Raw genomic sequence first — 21,355 nt, forward strand, 5'->3', positions numbered from 1 at the left:
AAATTTGTAGGATTTTAGCTTTCTAATCAATCAAACTGGAGAGTAATAATTTGATTGCACAACGTTGATCTAAAATCTTGAAAAGAGAATTCATTTTCCTGCTAGAAGCTTCCTACGATAGCATTATTGATAAAAATTTTCTAAGTTAATGAAAGGTTTGAGAGTGAGAGAACTCAAAAGGAAATTATATACCAGAGAAGAGTAATTGGGATTCAATTTATATATATGGATAACGAGTGAATTTTTCTGATAATATTTAAATTTTTAGCATTAAATAAAATTTTTTAGCTAGATTAGTTTATTAATTGGTTTAAAAAAAGTTGCAAATTAAAGCAGTGAAGAAGAACAATTAAACAAATTATATCAGAAGAATTGAAGAGTTGGTTAAGACTACTTCTCTATCAGTTGTACTCAATTTTTATTTCTTTCAAAAATATAAAAATAAGAGTTGATCAATTCATTCTTTTAAATGAAGTATAACATGTTTCAGCTTGGAGAGTTGATTGAGACTATTGAGTTGTATTCAATTTTTATCTTTTTCAAATATATATATATATAAATTTCCGAAAAGCAAAGAAGCCAAAATCCACAAGGTGTAAATGGAAAAAGAAACATTTAAGAATCTATTAAATATCAAGAATTCAGTTGTTTTAAACAAGGAAATGACAAAGTACGTAATATTGTTGCATGGCATTTTCACAAGGGCAAATAAGAATCTATTAAATTGAGCCTACAAGGCAAAGGATGCATATGAGTTACTGTTAGTAGACAGACCTTGCTCATTTATAAACGCTCAATCATAGAAAGAAGAAAGGGATGCAGGTTACCAAGATCAATCACATTAGAGATTTTGACAAGTATAATTTTGACAATTCAATTATTTCCCATTCCCATTTGTTCTTCACCCAACAGCCCATATTTAACATCAACACAACTAGGTTAGCTGCTAAATTTAATAGTCCGCTAAAGGAGAATTTGAGAGCAATATTACCAACCGATAGTCTCTCATTCCAAAATTTCATTTTCATCTCATTCCCCACAGCAAATCTGATATGAATTAAAGGAGAGAAGGAAGAGTTCATCGAAAGTAGCATAGCCTCGAATGTCTTTCTGAGGGGAAGAAATGCAATTTCCTGGAGCAAGAGAGATACCCTTCTCCACCTTTGATTATACCTGTGTTATATATAGAGCTAACCTGCCTTTTATGAACTTGTTCATAAATAAATTTGGACAAAAAGTCCTGTTAAATAGCTGAAGGCTGCTAAACTAGCATTCCAATCGCTAGTAGGACCAATTGCAGTTGCTTGTCTCAGTGGCTGCATATGTCTGATTTTCATCCTCTTCTTTTGCTTATAATTTCTAAACCAATCAGCAAGTATCTCTAACATGCCCAAAAGCTTTCCAAAAGTCACAAAATCTATATGAAACTCTTTCCTCCACTCCCAACTTTCTAACTTCCTAACTTTTCTTTTAAGAATGAGGATCCTGAACATAGAATTATACTAAAAACAAACTCATATTCAACCTACTCTTTAATGATGCTTTAAAACACCAAGTTTATCCCATAGTTTCTTCAATTTTGTAAAGTAAACAACAACTCATATAGATTCTTAGCTTATTTCTTTCTTTAATTGGTGTATAAGTTGCCCAAATCTTTCTTTAAAGCAAGTGTCATAGTCATAGACATACTCCAAGTCGAATAATTTACTAAATTTAACGGTGCAGATAGATATGAGAATCCTACTTGGATTATCTGAGTTTTGAAGTGTAGAAGGATCTGAATCATTTTGCAATTGGTTTCCTACCTCTCAATATGTACCCTGTCAACCCCACCTTCTCTAACAAACCATTTCCCATGGATGCAGAATCTCAAAAACTTCAAGAATAATGCATCAAGCAAAAAGAAAAATACCATGTACAAACAAGAGCCCAAAGAAAATTTTATTGTGTATATTACAAGGTTTAGAAAGTGGTAAAAACAAAAGATGTCTCATTATATACTGCTGAAAGGAGAAAAGAAACAACCAAAACAACTTTTCTTGCGTAACTTAACTAACATCTCAAACAGTACATCCAATCAACTTGGCACAAAGTAAAGAATCTCAAAGGGAAGAATATATATATATCTTCCACAAGCATTTCTAAAATTCAAATTTTCATGTTAAAAAATTGATTTCATTGGAAAAGATTGTGAACTTCATATTATTAGATGCTAATGCAATGATTTCACTAATTTAACTTGAAGGAAAATAAAAGAAATTAAGGATCTATAACTTGATGACTAGAAGAAAAAAAAAAAAAAAAGGTGACAAAGAGGATGTTTGCTTTTCCTTCAATTCCCATAACATTTTCTGTTGTCTATCATTTTAGTGACATTTCATCCAACCAACAGCTGTAGAAGTCTAGTGATTCTCTTACCTGTAGAAGTCTAGTGATTCTCTTACCTTGTACTCTGGGACTGTATATCCTGCCCCCTGCATTTATAGTGTAGTCTAATTGTTAATCAATTCTCAATTAAAGCACACTGCTTTATAATCATTATTTTCATTATTATTAAAAATATAATAATTAAGCAAAAAAGAATTGCTTATACCTTTATGGTTAGAAAGGTGAAGTTGTAATCATATCCTTGCAAGTACTACAAGAGAAATGATAGCATTTTAAAAGGTCATTGAGCACAAAAATAAAAATAAAGATTCATAAGCATTGTAGTACGGAACCAATTAGTTTTAGTTCTCAACTCAATTTTAGGACTGAGCTCTCGAGTTAAGGCTGTAGTAGCAGCCAAAAAAAATTGTAATGGAGATGTTGGGTTTACCAGCAACTTGATGATTAGAAATCCATGACCTCCATTCATCAACAATCTTATATCAAAGAGATCTAGTCCATGTCTGAATTCAAGCGAAAGGCACACACGTATCATGATTTCCACCACAGGTAATTTGCGGTTTTAGAAATTTTTGTTTTGTGGAAGAGAATCACAGCTGATTGAAATTAAAAATGATATTTGAAGAAGTTAGTTAAATTATATATCTATTATATTTGAAAAAGGTAATTACCAAGTTGCGCTCCAAGATACACTTGAATGGTCAAGATATAACAACTTTAGTTTGCTTATCCCTCATTGCGCACCTTTAAAAGCCTCAGAATGAGATCATTTTTCTGCGACAAATGTACTACCAATTCTGTGGTAGCAGCATCAGCAGAGAACCCCTTATCAACCATTTCGTTGATTAGTTCTGATGCTTTTGGTAAATCCTCATGCTTGAGAAACCCTTGAATGATGATATTATAACAACAGTTAGTTGGTAAACATCCTACCTTTTCCATGTCTTTAAATACCTTGTACGCTTCATCCATTAATCCTTGTTGGCAGAGTCCTTTCATAAGTGCATTATATACATAAACATCAGGTTGTAAACCAATTTCAGAAAGACTAGAAAAAAGTTCCTTGGCATCATTAATCTTCCCAACTTTGCACATACCATTGATCAGACTGCTATAGATCACAACATTAGGCTTCAACTGACTTTTCTCCATTGCTTTCAATAGTGTGAGTGCCTCATCGAGATTCCCCTGTCTACACAAGCCATCAATCATAATTGAGAAGGTTACTATATTTGGTTGTTGACCATGAGAGCACATATCCTTAAAGAGCTCTTTTGCATTTTGGGGCCTCCCTGCTTGAAACATACCCTTTATAAGAGTATTATAAGTAACAGCATTAGGAACTAAACCTTTATGAGACATTTCATCAAAAATCTGCTTTGCATCATCTATCATTTTGCACTTACAATATCCATTGATCAAAATGTTGTAGCTAAAAATGTCAGCTATTCCGTTGGTCACCATCAGATCAAATAGCTTTCTAGCCTTATCAATTTGCTTGCACAGACAATATCCATCCATCAATGAATTATAAGTGACAACATTAGGTTCCACACCTCTTTGAATCATTATTTTGATTATATTCTGCGCAATTGAAACCAGTCCTTTCTTACAAAGAGTGTCGATCAATATATTGAAGGTAAAAACATTAGGGGATATGTTCCTCCCCACCATTTCTTTCAACAAGGCCAAAGCTTCCTTCAATTGGTCTGAAATGCAAAGACCATCAATTAAGGAACTGTAGGTGACCACATTAGGCTCTACACCTCTTTGAATCATTACATTGAATGTATTTTGAGCCTCTGAAACCATTCCATCCTTACAAAGAGCATCAATCAATACACTGAAGGTATAAACATCTGGTAATATGTTTTGCTCCACCATTTCATTCATCAAGGCCAAAGCTTGGTTCTTTTGGCCTAATTTGCAAACACCATGAATTAAACCAGTGTAAGTGATGACGTTAGGTGAAATGCCCTTATTCCTCATTTGAGAGAAGAGCTCTAAAGCCTCACCAACTAGCTCATCCTTGCAAAGGGCGTCAATGATTGCTCCGTATGTCACAACATTTGGCCCACAACCTCTATCAGCCATTCCCTTTAGTAGCCCAATAGCCACATTTGTTTTCCCAAATTTACACATTCCGTTTATTATCGTACTGTAAGTATAAACATTAGGTTGATAACCACTTGCAACCATATCATGGAAAAATTCCACAGCTTTGTCCATTTTACTCTCTATACAAAGACCATTAATTAAGGTAGTAAATGTCACAACGTCAGGCTCCAATCCCAATTTGAGCATCTTACCAAAAACAGAGAAACCCAAATCCACAAGGTGTAAGTGGCTGAAGCAATTAATTAAGATGCTAAGAGAATAAACATCGTGTGAGATTCCTAGCAATTCAATTGTTTTGGACATGGAAAGGACAGTGTGATATTGTTTCATTTTCACAAGGGCAGATAAGAATCTATTAAATGGAACCCTAGAAGGCAGAGGATGCTTATGAATTACATGATTGAAGGAAGCAATGGCATCATCAAGGTGGGTAAAAGAAGCAGATTTGAAGTTATTTGTCAAGAAGCGTGCATCTTCAAGTGAGGAAGTAGAAGAATGGCAATAATTGGTAAATAAGAATAGGAATGGAGATTGAATGGTACCAATTGCCCCTTGTGGCTGAAGATAGAAGCTCCTGCTCTTTCTCCTCCAAGGCATCTTCATCATCATCGATCTCTCGTCAGTTGTTTTGAGTATGGATCGGAGATTGGGAATGAGGAAAGGAAATAGAGAATCGGAAAAGGAAGGCTCTCTGCCTGCTGGTAAAGTGGTAAGGATAACAAAATGAAATTGGGAATTGTTTATATGCGCCACATTTTGTAATTTTTTTTATTAATTTTTCATATAAAAATATTAAGCCTCTATATTATTACTCAAAAATCAAATACATCATAATCTAACATAATATTATTTTTTAATAATAAAAATTTTTATATGATAAAACCTTATTTTTATAATTTTAAAAATTATTTATTATATTTATATATTTTTTAAAATTTTTATGATAATTAAAATACTAAAATTTTAATGTTTTAAATTATAAAAATAATATTTTATTATTAAAAAATAATATTAAGTTAGAATCTATTTAGCCTTTAATAAAACTCATAGTTTAATTAACTTAAAATTTTAAAAATTTTAAATTAAATTTATTTGACTCTTAATAAAAATATATAGACTTAATTAAATTTATTTTCATAAAAATAATATTTTATTATAACCGTACCTTATATCTAATTAAATTCATTTAAAAATTAATTAATTTTGTTAATTTTATTTTTTTAAATAAAATATTATAAATATAATTGTAGAATAATGATTTTTTATTTTATTAAATAATATTCCTTATTTAATAAATAATTATCATTGTATATTTTTAAAAATATTATTATAGTCTAATTGTATATAATATTTTTATTAAATGTTTATTGCTAAAAATTATTAGTATGAATTATTTATTTCAAAAATTTTAGCCACAAACTCAAATATTGAGTTTTGATTATCTTATTATGAATTAAAATTGTGTTTTAGACCTAGCTTTCTTTTAATTTTTTTATTATTTTTTTAAAAAATTATGTAGATAAAAATATAGTGTCTACAATACTATTACAAAATACCTCTTATAAAACAAGTTTTTTTCGATTAATGATTGAAATGGAAGTTATAAGGGATTAAAAATATTGCGTCAGGGTTGTGCATGCGATAAAACTTCAGAATTTATGGGTGATGGAAGGTGATAGAGGTTTCTCCAGTTTTTCATTATTTATTTTTTATGTGTTTTTAATTAAAAATTAATTTATAAATAAATTTAATTACAATTCAAAAGATTGATATAAAATTTTAATAATAAGTTTAAGTTTATAAATATTAAAGGTTAAACTAGAGGGTGAATTTATAAAATTTAAAATTTAACCATTAATTTAAATGAATATAAATGAAATAAAAATTAAAATTAAAAATCATTGTTAATCAGTCACTTTAAAATTAATTTTTTTTATAATGATTGTCGATCTCACAAATATTTTAAGATCGATTAATTTTATGAAAAAAAAAAAAAAAAAAAAAAAACTATTTAAAATAAAAGAGAGAAGAATAAAATTATTATTAGAAAAGTTAATTTTAAGAATAAACTAAAAAAAATATAAAATACATAATCAAATTAAAATTCAGTTGAAAATAATTAAAGTTAATAGATTTGTAATTGATCATTAATTAAAGAGATATTCACTCAATTAGCTATCATTCAGTTATAATGTTTAAATAAGCGAATTCCATTAATTATTTTTTAAAATTAAATTAATTCGGATAGCACTTAAATTAATTTCTAGTTAATTAATAATTCCCTCAAACATGTAGATTTATTTAATTAACAGTTTTAAAAAGAGAAAAATCTAAACTTGATCAATAATAGCAAGCAAATTATTTAAAGCAAATCAATAAATTTCTTGACATAAATAAATATATTAATTACTACTTGTATTAACCTAATTAAATAATTAGGTATTTATTTGAATTAATAAAAGATTCAATAGGACGATTGAATTTCTAAAGGATAATAATGGAGATGATGTTTTTCGAAAATAGAAATTAATTGAAAAAAGAAATTGAGATGATAGAAGTTAAAAACAAAATCTCACAATTTAATTAAATCTCAACTTGATTAACTTTCAACTGAATAAAGGAGTTTAACCTCTAAGTGTTATAATAAAATCGCAAAAAATAAAAGAAGGGAAAGGAACGTTCGGCCGAAGAGAAACTGAAAAAAAAAAAGTGTGGAGAAGAGGAGAAGAGATGAGAGATCTACTTCTAAAGCAGTCTTTTTATATAGGATATCCCAAAAAAGAAAATATTCACAATTTTAAAAAAAAATAAAATAAATCTACTACTCCTATGATGACTCTTATCTTAATCCTCCTATCTAATTGTATTTGTATCTATCTAAAAACAGTTTTAAACTCTGTACGCAAAACAAAAATACTGCAATCTGCCCATCGAGCTTGGATCACAAATTTGAGTGAGGTAAACAGAAATTAAGAACATAATCTCACAATTTTAAATGAACTTCAATTTAATTAACTTTTATATGAATAAAAGAGTTTAGTTTCTAAATGTCATAATAAAATTGCAGCAAAATAAAAAGAGAGGAAAATTTCGGCCAAAAAGGGATCGAAAAAGAGAGGAGATGATGAGAAGAGATGGTAAATTCTACTTCTATGGCAGCCTTTATATAGACTTTTTCTAAACAAAAAAATAATAATTCATAATTTAAAAGAGAAATTAAAATAAATCTACTACTGCAATAATGACTTTTATCGTAATCCTAATCTGATTATGTTTGCATTTATCTAAAACAATTTTGAATTTTGTATAGCGGGCAAAACAGTAATCCCAAAGTCTGTCCGTCGCTTTGGACTACAGTCTTGAGTAAGAATGTACCTTCAAATCAGAAAAAGAACTCTAAAACAGTCTTTTTTAATTTTTTTTTCTCATTTTTAGTTCAAAATCTGTCCAAAATCAAATTTCAAGTAAAAATTAATTGTTTATATCATAATCATAGCAAAATTATGGAATTTAATATGAAAAAAATGGTGAGTTTTGGGACTCATCACAAATTGATTTACACACAAATGTATAATTTATTTGTAAAAAATTTATAAATCGAAACACATGGATTTGTAAATAGATGTAATACTCCATTTTAAAATTAAATAAATACAAATTAATTTGCACACAAATATATAATTTGTTTGTAAATTAAATAGACACTAATATATTCTCTAAGGGATATATAATCCATTTGTAAAATTAAATGGATACAAATTGCTTCATAAAAAAAATGTTTGATCCGTTTATAAAATTAAATGAAACAAACTGTTTTCAAATGGATATATAATCTATTTGTAAAATTAAATGATACAAACTAATTCACAAATAAACATGTAATCCGTTCATAAATTAAATGAACACAATGATTTACAAACGAATGCATAATCTGTTTGTAAAATTAAATAAATATAAATTAATTCGCAAATGACTATATAATCCGTTTATAAAATTAAATGGATATAAATGAACATAGAATCTATTTATAAAATTAAACGGACATAAAATGACAGCAAACGAATGTATAATTTATAAAATTAAATAGATACAAATTAATTTGCAAATAGATTTTAACCCGTTTGAAAATAAAAATAGATAGAAACTAATTCGCAAAATGATAGGCAATTTGCTGGTAAAATTAAACGGATATGTTTGGATTTGTAAACGAACATAAAATCTGTTTGTAAAATTAAATGGAAGCAGAATGATTTGCAACATGATAAATAATCTAAATATTTAGATTAATCTATATTTATATTCAAAATTTTAAATTTTTAGATAATAAAATTAAATATTTTCAATTTGTCACGTTTATAACTAGAGTACTAAATTGAATATGGAGAAGTGTATCTTTATGGGCATGTACTTCCTTCACCATAGCTTTTCCTTCGAGAAAAGCGATAGCAAAACCCTAAACTAGTTGCCTACGTTATCTCTTAACAAACCACTTCTTGAAACCAAACTATCTCTCCTTCTTTAAGATCTAATCAAAAGTAGAACATAAAACCCTCTGGTAGGACTCACATATAGTCTAATTGACGTTGAGATATCTCCTTCTCAAAGTCAGGTGATTTGAATCACCGTATTACCGCATTGAGTTTGCCTCCAAAATACAAGTGTTCCTCTAATTCCAAAAGCTCCATTCTATTTTTGTGCAACCAAATTTAAAACTTTCAAAGAAATGGATGTTTTCTCTCGATGCTCTGTCTCACTCTCTTTGGACAGATAATGATGTGTTTTATATGGACAAAGTTAATATAGGGAAATGCTCTTATTTCTCTTTTCAAGTGCCATAAGAATTTTGGATATTAAATTTTTTCATTATATTAACTTTCAAGTAATGTGTACCGCTAAATATTCAATTAACATATTAATGGCATTGACCATTTAATCTATTTATTAAACCATTAAAAACTCAATATGGATTTTGAAAATATAGATACTAAAGTAGAGATTTCATCTCCACATAAAACAATATTTTACCCTCATTTTTATATATTTTTATTAATTTTTTTATACTTTATATAATATAATAATATCATTATTATTATTATTTTAAATAGACAATTAAATTTGGTGTCCTATTGCCATAATTAATATCACATTATTATATGAATATATCTAATCAAAGCTATCTAAAAGATTGTAATAAAATACAATTAAGAAAATGTATTATTTTAGTTGATTTTATTATTATAAATGAAATATTCAATTTTTTATTTGCTAATATATGTTATTTAATAAAATTATCATTAAAGATAATTTTTAAAAAATTATTGTAGTCCAATTCTATATAAATTAAGTTAAAAAAAACTTTATCCTAACACAATATGAATTTCAAAATTAAAATAATATATTTTTATTTATTTAAAATTATGATTTTCAATAATAAATTACATTTTCAATAATAATAATTTTCACTATTTTCAATTTCTCATATCTTTCAATCAAAACAAACATTACAAAATAACTACTTTCATTCATTCAAACACTTCATACAACTAAACCATTTTTGCTAAGAGAGATGAAAAGTTTATAGAATTTAACCATCCTGCGCCCTACCTAATATGATAATCCTACTCGTGGAAATTGTAAAAACGGAGAAGAGAAGTTTGAGGGAGATGAAATGAGAAAGAGAAAGGGAGTCTGTTTGAGGGATTTCTAAAATTTACTTAGAGGTACAAATGAACCAAGCATAGCCGAGTTTTGAATAGTTCAAATTTAGTTCGTTAAAAATTTTTCAAACTCGAGATGAACTCGAGTTTTACTCATTTCAAAATCGAGTCAAATACTAATAAGGTTAAATTTGACTCGTTTAGCAAACGAATTTAGACGAGTTGAGTTTTTATCGAGTTTAGTCTCATATAGTTCACGAATAGTTCAATTTATTTACATGTATAATGAGTTTTACTTTAAAACTAATAAATATAAAACTAAATAAGTATATATACAAATTAGCTCATAAACTTATAAAGATGAGCTCTTAACGATCTAAACATATGCAAGTTTTAAGAGTATAATTAAAATATATAGAGCTGAACTTTAAAAAATTTAGATTTGGCTCATGAAAATATATGCAGGGTTTGAATTTATTTCTCTTATGATATTAATCTCAGCTTGCTTAATGAGAATGTTCACAAGTCTATTCGCGAGCCTGCTTATGAACTTGAAAACAGACCGAACTTACGAGTCTTAGTGGGTCGAATACTATGGAACTTAAATTTAGTTCGTTTACTAAACAAGTCTAAAAATTAAGTTTGAACTTGACTCGTTTGGAAATCGAGTCAAATTCAGTCGAGATTTCGTCGAGCTGAACCTCAAATAACTCACGGATAGTTTGATTCATTTATACTCCTAAATTTAATAACAGATTGAAATTGTTAATAAATTATCAACAAATTTACTAATAAATTTTAAGCTTGTTAGTAAATTTTAACACAAATTATTTTATAAATTTATAAATTACCTGCGGATTTTAAATCCGGTAGTAAATTTTTACATAATTTATTTATATTAATAATTACCGATGAATTTTCAAATTCATTAGAAAACTATTAAAATTACTAATGGATTAAATTACATTGATAAAATTTATTGGTAAAATCCGTTAAAATTCTGAAAATTTTTTGTAGTGATTTTAGAAAATTTAGATTTGGCTCATGAAAGTATATGTAGGATTTGAATTTATTTCTATTATGATATTAATCTCAACTTGCTTAACGAGATTATTCACGAGTCTCATTAACTCGGAAACGAACTGAACTCACGAGTTTTAATGAACCGAATACTATGGAGTCTAAATTTGACTCATTTACTAAACAAGCCTAAAAATTAAGTTCGAGTTTGGCTCGTTTAGAAATCGAGTTGAGTTCGATCGAGTTTTTATCAAACCGAATATTGAATATTTACTAATAAATTTTAAATCTGTTAATAAATTTTAACACTAATTATTTTATAAATTTATAAATTTCCAACGAATTTTTAAATCTATTAGTAATACCAATGGATTAACGACAAATTTTAAATTTTAAATATGTTGGTAAATTTTTACATAATTTGTTTATATTAAGAATTATTGATAAATTTTCAAATTCATTAGAAAACCGTTAAAATTACTAATTAATTAAAGTACATTGATAAAATCTATTAGTAAAATCCATTGGAAATCCAAAAATTTTTTATAATGACTTTAGAAAATTTATATTTAACTCATGAAAATATATGTAGGATTTGAATTTATTTCTATTCTGATATTAATCTTAATTTGCGTAACGAGACCGTTCACGAATCTACTGCTCATGAACTCGAAAACGAGCCGAACTCACGAGCCTTAATGAGTCGAATAATATGGAGCTTAAATTTGGCTCATTTACTAAACAAGTCTAAAAATTAAGTTCGAGTTTGACTCGTTTAGAAAACGAATTGAGCTCGTTCGAATTTGACTCGTTTAGAAATCAAATTGAGCTCGGTCGAGTTTTTATCAAACAGAATCTCGAATAGCTTACGAACAGTTTATTTCATTTACACCCCTAAATTTACTAACAGATTGACATTGTTAGTGAATTACCAATATATTTGTAAATAAACATTTAATTAATTTATAAAATTAAATAGATACAAACAAATTTATCTTTCCTTTTCCTATCAATCTAATCAGAAATGGAGTATAAGAACCTTTAATAGAATTCATAGTCTAATCGACATCAATCTCTCTTTTTAAAGGGCCGCTTTGAGTTTGCCTTTCAAAAAATATAAATGTTCCTCTGGTTCCAAAAACTCCAGTAAACCACTCTATTTCTCTACAACCACGTTTAACACTTTCACAAATTAAACAATATTTTACTGTTATTTTTATTTTATCTCTTTATTAATTTTTTATATTATTATTATTATTATTGCAAATAGGCAATTAAATTTGGGTTCCTATTATCTTAATATCACATTATTATATGAATATATTTAATCAAAGTTATCTAAAAAAATTATAATAAATAAAATTAAGAAAATATATCATTTTAGTTGATTTTTTATTATAATTGAAATATTCAACTTTTTATTTGCTAATATCTGTTATTTAATAAAACTATCATTAACATATATTTTTTTAAGAAAATTATTATAGTCCAATTATATATAAATTATAATTGCAAAAAAACTTTATCCTAATACAATATGAATTTCAAAATTAATAATAATAATAATAATAATAATATATTTTTACTTTATTTAAAATTAGTAATTTCCAGTAATAAATTATACTTAGTAATTTATAATTTGAAAGATACGAATAAATTTTAAATAATTTTATATTTTTATTTTACGTAAAATTATAGATATTCAATAATAAATTATATTTAAACATTTATAATTTGAAAGGTATAACTAATTTTTTAACATGTATAATATTTATTATTAATTATTTTCTTTATAATATGATTTTAATATAATAAAAAAATATTATTCATAAAACTGTACTCTTATTAAAAAAATTTAAAACTTTTTATTTTGATATGTTATTATAATAGCATTAGAATTTTAATTATTAATAATAGTCTTAATATAAGTAAATTATTAAAACATAAAATAGTTTCAATAAAATACTCAATCTATTAAAATTTTCATATTATATTTGTTAATAGAACATAAATTAAATTAAAATAGTAAATTAATCGAACAAATGAAATTAAAATATTTTAAATAATGTATATTTATATAATTTTTTAATCCATTAAAATATTATATTATAAATTAATTAAATAAATTATATTAATAAAAATAAATTATAATTGACACTACTGGACCACAAGAAAGATCTAATGTGAGATTCAATTTTTCCTGCCACCTTCTTTGATTATACCTGTGTTATATATAGAGCTAACCTGCCTTTTATGAACTTGTTCATAAATAAATTTGGACATAAAGTCCTGTTAAATAGCTGAAGGCTGCTAAACTAGCATTCCAATCGCTAGTAGGACCAATTGCAGTTGCTTGTCTGAGTGGCTGCATATGTCTGATTTTCATCCTCTTTCTTTTGCTTATAATTTCTAAACCAATCAGCAAGTATCTCTAACATGCCCAAAAGCTTTCCAAAAGTCACAAAATCTATATGAAACTCTTTCCTCCACTCCCAACTTTCTAACTTCTTAACTTTTCTTTTAAGAATGAGGAAGCTGAACATAGAATTATACTAAAAACAAACTCATATTCAACCTACTCTTTAATGATGCTTTAAAACACCAAGTTTATCCCATAGTTTCTTCAATTTTGTAAAGTAAACAACAACTGATATAGATTCTTGACTTATTTCTTTCTTTAATTGGTGTATAAGTTGCCCAAATCTTTCTTTAAAGCAAGTGTCATAGTCATAGACATATTCCAAGTCGAATAATTTACTAAATTTGAATAATTTACTAAATTTAACGGTGCAGATATGAGAATCCTACTTGGATTATCTGAGTTTTGAAGAGTAGAAGGATCTGAATAATTTACTATCACAAGATTCAACAGTTTCAACAACTTAAATTGGTAGATTTTCTGTCAAACAAAAAACTAAAAAAAAAAATGGCAGATTTCCCAACCACTACACTTGTACCTTGGCTTCAGCAGGATACAAATCATACAATAGAGGTTTGGTTAATTTAGAAAGCAGTTTCAAAATAGTTGCATTAGGCCAAGCAAAGTGATTTAATCATATCCTTAAAATGGACTCGCTTTATTTGATAGCTATTGCTATTAACTATCAACATTTAATCGCCAGTTACACATCCAATCAACTTGGCACAAAGTAAAGAATCTCAAAGGGAAGAATATATATATACATATATATACCTTCCACAAGCATTTCTAAAATTCAAATTTTCATGTTAAAAAATTGATTTCATTGGAAAAGATTGTGAACTTCATATTATTAGATGCTAATGCAATGATTTCACTAATTTGACTTGAAGGAAAATAATAAAAGAAATTAAGGATATATATATATATATATATATATATATATACCCAACTTGATGACTAGAAAAAAAAAGGTGACAAAGACGATGTTTGCTTTTCCCTCAATTCCCATAACATTTTTTGTTGTGTATAATTTTAGCGACATTTCATCCAACCAACAGCGGTAGAAGTCTAGTGATTTTCTTACCTTGTACTCTGGGACTGTATATCCTGCACCCTGCATTTATAGTATTAAAGCACACTGGTTTATAATCATTATTTTCATTATTATTAAAAATATAATAATTAAGCAAAAAAGAATTGCTTATACCTTTATGGTTAGAAAGGTGAAGTTGTAATCATATCCTTGCAAGTACCTACAAGAGAAATGATAGCATTTTAAAAGGTCATTGAGCACAAAAATAAAAATAGATAAAGATTCTTAAGCATTGTAGTATGGGACCAATTAGTTTAGTTCTCAACTCAATTTTAGGACTGAGCTCTAGAGTTAAGGCTATAGTAGCAGCCAAAAAAAATTGAAAAAGGAGATGGTGGGTTTACCAGCAACTTGATCATTAGAAATCCATGACCTCCATTCATCAACAATCTTATATCAAAGAGATCAAGTCCATGTCTGAATTCAAGCGAAAGGCACACACATATCATGGTTTCCACCACAGGTAATTTGCAGTGTTAGAAATTTTCATTTTGTGGAAGAGAATCACAGCTGATTGAAATTAAAAATGATATTTGAAGAAGTTAGTTAAATTACATATCTATTATATTTGAAAAAGGTAATTACCAAGTTGCGCTCCAAGACACACTTGAATGATCAAGATATAACAACTTTAGTTTGTTGATCCCTCATTGCGCACCTTTAAAAGCCTCAGAATGAGATCATTATTCCGCGATAAATGTACTACCAATTCTGTGGTAGCAGCATCAGCAGAGAACCCCTTATCAACCATTTCGTTGATTAGTTCTGATGCTTTTGGTAAATCCTCATGCTTGAGAAACCCTTGAATGATGATATTATAACAACAATTATTTGGTAAACATCCTACCTTTTCCATGTCTTTAAATACCTTATAGGCTTCATCCATTAATCCTTGTTGGCAGAGTCCATTCATAATTGCACTATATACATAAACATCAGGTTGTAAACCATTTTCAAAAAGACTAGAAAACAGTTCCTTGGCATCATTAATCTTGCCAGCTTTGCACATACCATTGATCAGAATGCTATAGGTCACAAGATCAGGCTTCAACTGACTTTCCTCCATTTCTTTCAATAGGGTGAGTGCTTCATCGAGATTCCCCTGTCTACACAAGCCATCAATCATAATTGAGAAGGTTACTATATTTTGCTGTTGACCATGAGAGCACTTATCCTTAAAGAGCTCTTTTGCAGTTTGGGGCCTCCCTGCTTGAAACATAGCCTTTATAAGAGTATGATAAGTAACAGCATCAGGAACTAAACCTTTATGAGACATTTCATCAAAAATCCGCTTTGCATCATCTATCATTTTGCACTTACAATATCCATTGATCAAAATGTTGTAGCTAAAAATGTCAGCCATTCCGTTGGTCACCATCAGATCAAATAGCTTTCTAGCCTTATCAATTTGCTTGCACAGACAATATCCATCCATCAATGAATTATAAGTGACAACATCAGGTTCCACACCTCTTTGAATCATTATTTTGATTATATTCTGCGCAATTGAAACCAGTCCTTTCTTACAAAGAGTGTCAATCAATATATTGAAGGTAAAAACATCAGGGGATATGTTCCTTCCCACCATTTCTTTCAACAAGGCCAAAGCTTCCTTGAATTGGCCTGAAATGCAAAGACCATCAATTAAGGAAGTGTACGTGATCACATTAGGCTCTACACCTCTTTGAATCATTACATTGAATGTATTTTGAGCCTCTGTTCCATCCTTACAAAGAGCATCAATCAATACATTGAAGGTACAAACATCAGGTGATATGTTCTGCTCCACCATTTCATTCATCAAGGCCAAAGCTTGGTTCTTTTGGCCTAATTTGCAAACACCATGAATTAAACTATTGTAAGTGATGACATTAGGTGAAATGCCCTTATTCTTCATTTGAGAGAAGAGCTCTAAAGCCTCACCAACTAGCTCATCCTTGCAAAGGGCGTCAATGATTGCACTGTATGTCACAACATTTGGCTCACAACCTCTATCAGCCATTCCCTTTAGTAGCCTAATAGCCACACTTGTTTTCCCAAATTTACACATTCCGTTTACTATCACATTAAAAGTACAAACATCAGGTTGATAACCACGTGCAACCATATCATCGAAAAATTCCACTGCTTTATCGATTTTATCCTCCATACAAAGCCCATTAATTAAGGTATTAAATGTCACAGTGGTAGGCTCCAATCCGAATTTGAGCATCTTACCAAAAACAGAGAAGCCAAAATCCACAAGGTGTAAGTGGCAGAAGCAATTAATTAAGATGCTAAGAGAATAAACATCGTGTGAGATTCCTAGCAATTCAATTGTTTTGGACATGGAAAAGACAGTGTGATATTGTTTCATTTTCACAAGGGCAGATAAGAATCTACTAAATTGAGCCCTAGAAGGAAGAGGATGCTGATGAATTACATGATTAAAGGACGCAATGGCATCATCAAGGTGGGTAAAAGAAGCAGATTTGAAGATATTTGTCAAGAAGCGTGCATCTTCAAGTGTGGAAGTAGAAGAATGGCAATAATTGGTAAATAAGAATAGGAATGGAGATTGAATGGTACCAATTGCCCCTTGTAGCTGAAGATGGAAGCTCCTGCTCTTCCTCCTCCAAGGCATCTTCATCATCATCATCATCGATCTCTCGTCAGTTGTTTTTAGGGATGTATCAGAGATTGGGGATGAGGAAAGGAAATAGAAAATCGGAAAAGGAAGGCTCTCTGCCAGCTGGTAAAGTGGTAAGGATAACAAAAGGAAATTGGGAAAGAAAATGCATTACTAGTTGTTTATATATGCACCACATTTTGTAATTTTTTTATTAATTTTTCATATAAAAATATTATTTAATAACAAATTAAATTTATCATTTTATAATAATAACTTTTTAAATATAAATTCAATTAAATTTCTGCTTTTATTTAAGAGTCAAATAATTTTAATTCAAAATTTTGAATCAATTAAATATATATGCTATTATTTAAGAGTCAAATAAGTTATAATTTAATGTGATACTATTTTTTAATGATAAAAATATTTTTTAAATAAAATATTATAAATATAATTGCAGAATATTGATTTTTTATTTTATTAAATAATATTCCTTATTTAATAAATAATTATCAATGTATATTTTTAAAAATATTATTATATTCTAATTGCATATATAATATAGATTTGGAAAAAATAAATAGTTTATTGTTTAATTTTACTCTAATATAATTAGAAATTTAAAATGAGTAACGTTATATAATTTTTTATTATTAATTACTTTCTTTTAGTATAATAAAAATTAATTTTTTTTTTACAAAGCTTAACTCTCATGAGAACTGTTTGGCACATTTTTATTTTGACATTTTATTTGAATAATATTATAATTTTAATTAAAATCAGTAAAAAATTAATATATAAAATTATTTCAAAATAATAAAATTTTGAAATGTTAAACTCACTAAATATATTTTGCATTTTAAATTTTATTTTATTATTAATAATATTAACGTAAATTTATAATATGTAAATTATTTCTATGCATTTAATATCAGTATATTGTATTATAAATTATAAAAAAAATATTTTTAAAGTATGAATATATTTATGTTCAAAATTTCATAAAAATTAAAATTATAAACACATTATTTATAAGATTACATAATAAATGTTAAATTAGAAAATTAAATTACTGTGTGAATCTAATCATAAAAATATAAAATTATAAAAAATTTAATATTTTTATTAAATGTTTATTGCTAAAAATTATTAGTATGAATTATTTATTCCAAAAATTTTAGCCACAAACTCAAATATTCAGCATTAAAAATATTCATATTTTGATGATCTTTTAAGTTGGAAGTTTTAAATTTTAGTTAGTTTTTTTATATTAGATTATAATAAAATTTTGATTTAAATTTTAATAGAAAACTAATATAATTAACCAATCAAATTATTAGATTATAATAAAGCTTTATCTCTACCTGTTTACTTTTGAGGGAAAACTTTGTTTCTCTACTAGTGGTTAGTACTGCAGCCTTTCCCTATCCCTTTTAAGGGATGGCTTCCTCGAGTCTTGGATGTGGGTTTACTCTCCTTCTCTCTGGGTCTGGGGTGAAAATATTGTGTTTTTCTATTTTTGCTTTTACAGTTCTAGATTTGGAGCTTCATGGTGAGAGTATTGTCTTGGTTTAGGCCAACTCATAGTTGTGATATCACTCTTCCGACGACTGAGGGAGCTGTGGTTTGCTTGCATGTATTCTTTTTTGTAGGATGGGTTCAAATTTTCTAAGGAGATGACATATCAAGATGCTATTAATGCCACTAATATGACTCTAGTCTTCGAATGGTTATAAGAGAGTGAGGCTGCTGCGAGCTCTGCTTTCTCTAACTTACTAAACCTCTAGCACTATAAAAGAAAAATTAAATTTACAAACGGGTCACAAATAGACTTTTGTCCGTTTGTGTAAATATTGTTTTATGATACAAATAGATTCAGAATAACCATTTATGATATAAACAAATTTGATATTCGTTTATATTCTTTGTTCGCATATTCTCTGTTATTTATAAATGAAATTTCACATATAAACGGATAATCTGTTTGTAAATCCATTTATAATACAAATTTTATAAATCCATTTATGATTCAAGAGGATCGAAGAAGCCGGCAAAAACAAATATTCATTTGGAAGAGGAGCTCAAGATTGAAGCTGCCTCTGTAATTTTTATATATATATTTCACTACTGCAATTTACATATATATATATACAGAGTCATAGTCCTAAGTAAAGAAGGAGTGTGTGTTAACAATTAGTTAAAAGAACTATTCTAACGGGATTTTACAGGATTTTACAGATATAGTCGGGATTTTACAGGATTTTGCAGATATAGTCAAATGACATATCACATATCCTTTATATCCTTTATACCCCCTCCTCAAGCTGGAGGTGATGAAAAATCAACCAATCCAAGCTTGGAAACAAAATCATGATAAGAATGGGAAGGTAAAGTCTTGGTGAACATGTCAGCCAACTGCAGGGATGAAGGAAGGTATGGTGTGTGAATAAGACCAGCTTGTATTTGATTCCGAACCACATGACAATCAATGTCAATATGCTTGGTGCGTTCATGAAACACAGGATTGGCAGCTATATGAATAGCAGCCTTATTATCACAATGAAGTGGTATAGGTTTAACAACAGAAATATGAAAATCTGTCAAAAGAGAAGTTAACCATTGAAGCTCGCAAACGGTAGTAGCCATAGCTCGATACTCAGATTCAGCAGAAGATCGACTAACTGTAGATTGCTTCTTAGTCTTCCAAGAAACCAAAGAGGTGCCAAGAAAAATACAATATCCTGTGATGGAACGACGAGAATCTGTACAGGTCGCCCAATCGGCATCAGAAAATGCCCGAATTTTGAGATCATTGGTAGCTGGTAAAAATAAGCCAATAAAACTTGTACCCTTCAAGTACTTAACCACAGTAAGAGCAGCCTTGAGATGCATAGTGCGTGGAGCTTGCATGAATTGGCTAAGTTGCTGAACTGCATAACTAATATCAGGGCGTGTCATGGACAAATAAAGTAAGCGACCAACAAGTCGTCTATAACTCTCAACATCTTGCAATGGCTGTCCCATGTCCGCCGTTAATTTAACACCTTGGATATAAGGACTGCCTGCAACCTTGGCATCTTGCAAACCAGTATCAGAAATAATATCAGTGATGAACTTATGTTGAGTTAACATCATGCCAGTATCAGTGCGTGCGACTTCAATGCCCAAAAAATACTTGACATCACCGAGATCCTTAATGGTGAATTTCGTGTCCAAATAATGCCTCAAGGAAGAAATTAGTGCAGCAGATGGACTAGTAATCAAACAATCATCAACATAAACCAAGAGAGCAATAAAAGTATCTCCGGTACCTTTCGTAAAAAGACAATGATCAAAAGAAGACTGTTTAAACCCCTGGGACAGCAAACTTGCGGTTAATTCTTTATTCCATTGTCGGCCAGCTTGCTTCAACCCGTAAAGTGATCGTTGCAACTTACAAACTTGCCCGACTTCAGCTTTGTCATAACCAGGAGGAACTTGCATATAAATGTCCTCATCAAGAAAGCCATGCAAGTATGCATTATTAATATCTAATTGCTTAACGTGCCATGAATGTGCAGCAGCCACAGTCAAGAAAACACGCACAGTAACAAGTTTGGCCACCGGAGAAAATGTTTGATTATAATCTAGACCCAATAACTGATTGTACCCCTTGGCAACGAGTCTAGCTTTGTAGCGGTCTATGCTTCCATCTGCATGATATTTAACCCTGTACACCCACTTACAACCAACAGGTTTAGTATTAGGAGGCAAAGCAGTTAAGATCCAAGTATTATTTTTGTCTAAAGCATCCAATTCAGTACGCATAGCATTCACCCAATTCAAATTATTTTTAGCATCATTATAATTGCAAGGCTCTTTAACTTTAGATAGATTGGCAATAAAGGTGACGTGGGAAGAGGAAAAATTTATGCGGGAAGTGGAAGAAGGATTGGTAACATAATCATCGAACCAGGCAGGAGGTTTCTTTGACCTTGTACTGCGCCGAACCTGTGATGGAGGTGCAGGAACTATTTGCAAAGCTGTCTCACCTTCCAAAGAAATGT

General features: G+C 28.7%; 1 protein-coding gene and 1 long non-coding RNA gene across 2 annotated transcripts; both read right to left on the reverse strand.

Moving 5' to 3' along the window:
- Positions 1–2,716: 2,716 nt before the first annotated feature.
- LOC110611559 (pentatricopeptide repeat-containing protein At1g12300, mitochondrial-like) lies at positions 2,717–17,442 on the reverse strand. The gene is made up of 3 exons (XM_043960308.1): positions 16,425–17,442; positions 3,486–4,206; positions 2,717–3,380 (listed from the first exon to the last, which is right to left on the reverse strand). Exons 1-3 carry the CDS (start codon positions 17,337–17,339, stop codon positions 3,115–3,117), a joined length of 1,902 nt encoding a protein of 633 aa, XP_043816243.1. The 5' UTR covers positions 17,340–17,442; the 3' UTR covers positions 2,717–3,114.
- LOC110610367 lies at positions 14,101–15,036 on the reverse strand. Its single transcript, XR_002487207.2, has 2 exons — positions 14,813–15,036; positions 14,101–14,719 (listed from the first exon to the last, which is right to left on the reverse strand). It is a non-coding gene; the product is annotated as an uncharacterized LOC110610367 (long non-coding RNA).
- Positions 17,443–21,355: the final 3,913 nt, after the last annotated feature.

Source organism: Manihot esculenta, chromosome 9, assembly GCF_001659605.2.
Source record: "Manihot esculenta cultivar AM560-2 chromosome 9, M.esculenta_v8, whole genome shotgun sequence".
Lineage (NCBI taxonomy): Eukaryota > Viridiplantae > Streptophyta > Magnoliopsida > Malpighiales > Euphorbiaceae > Manihot > Manihot esculenta.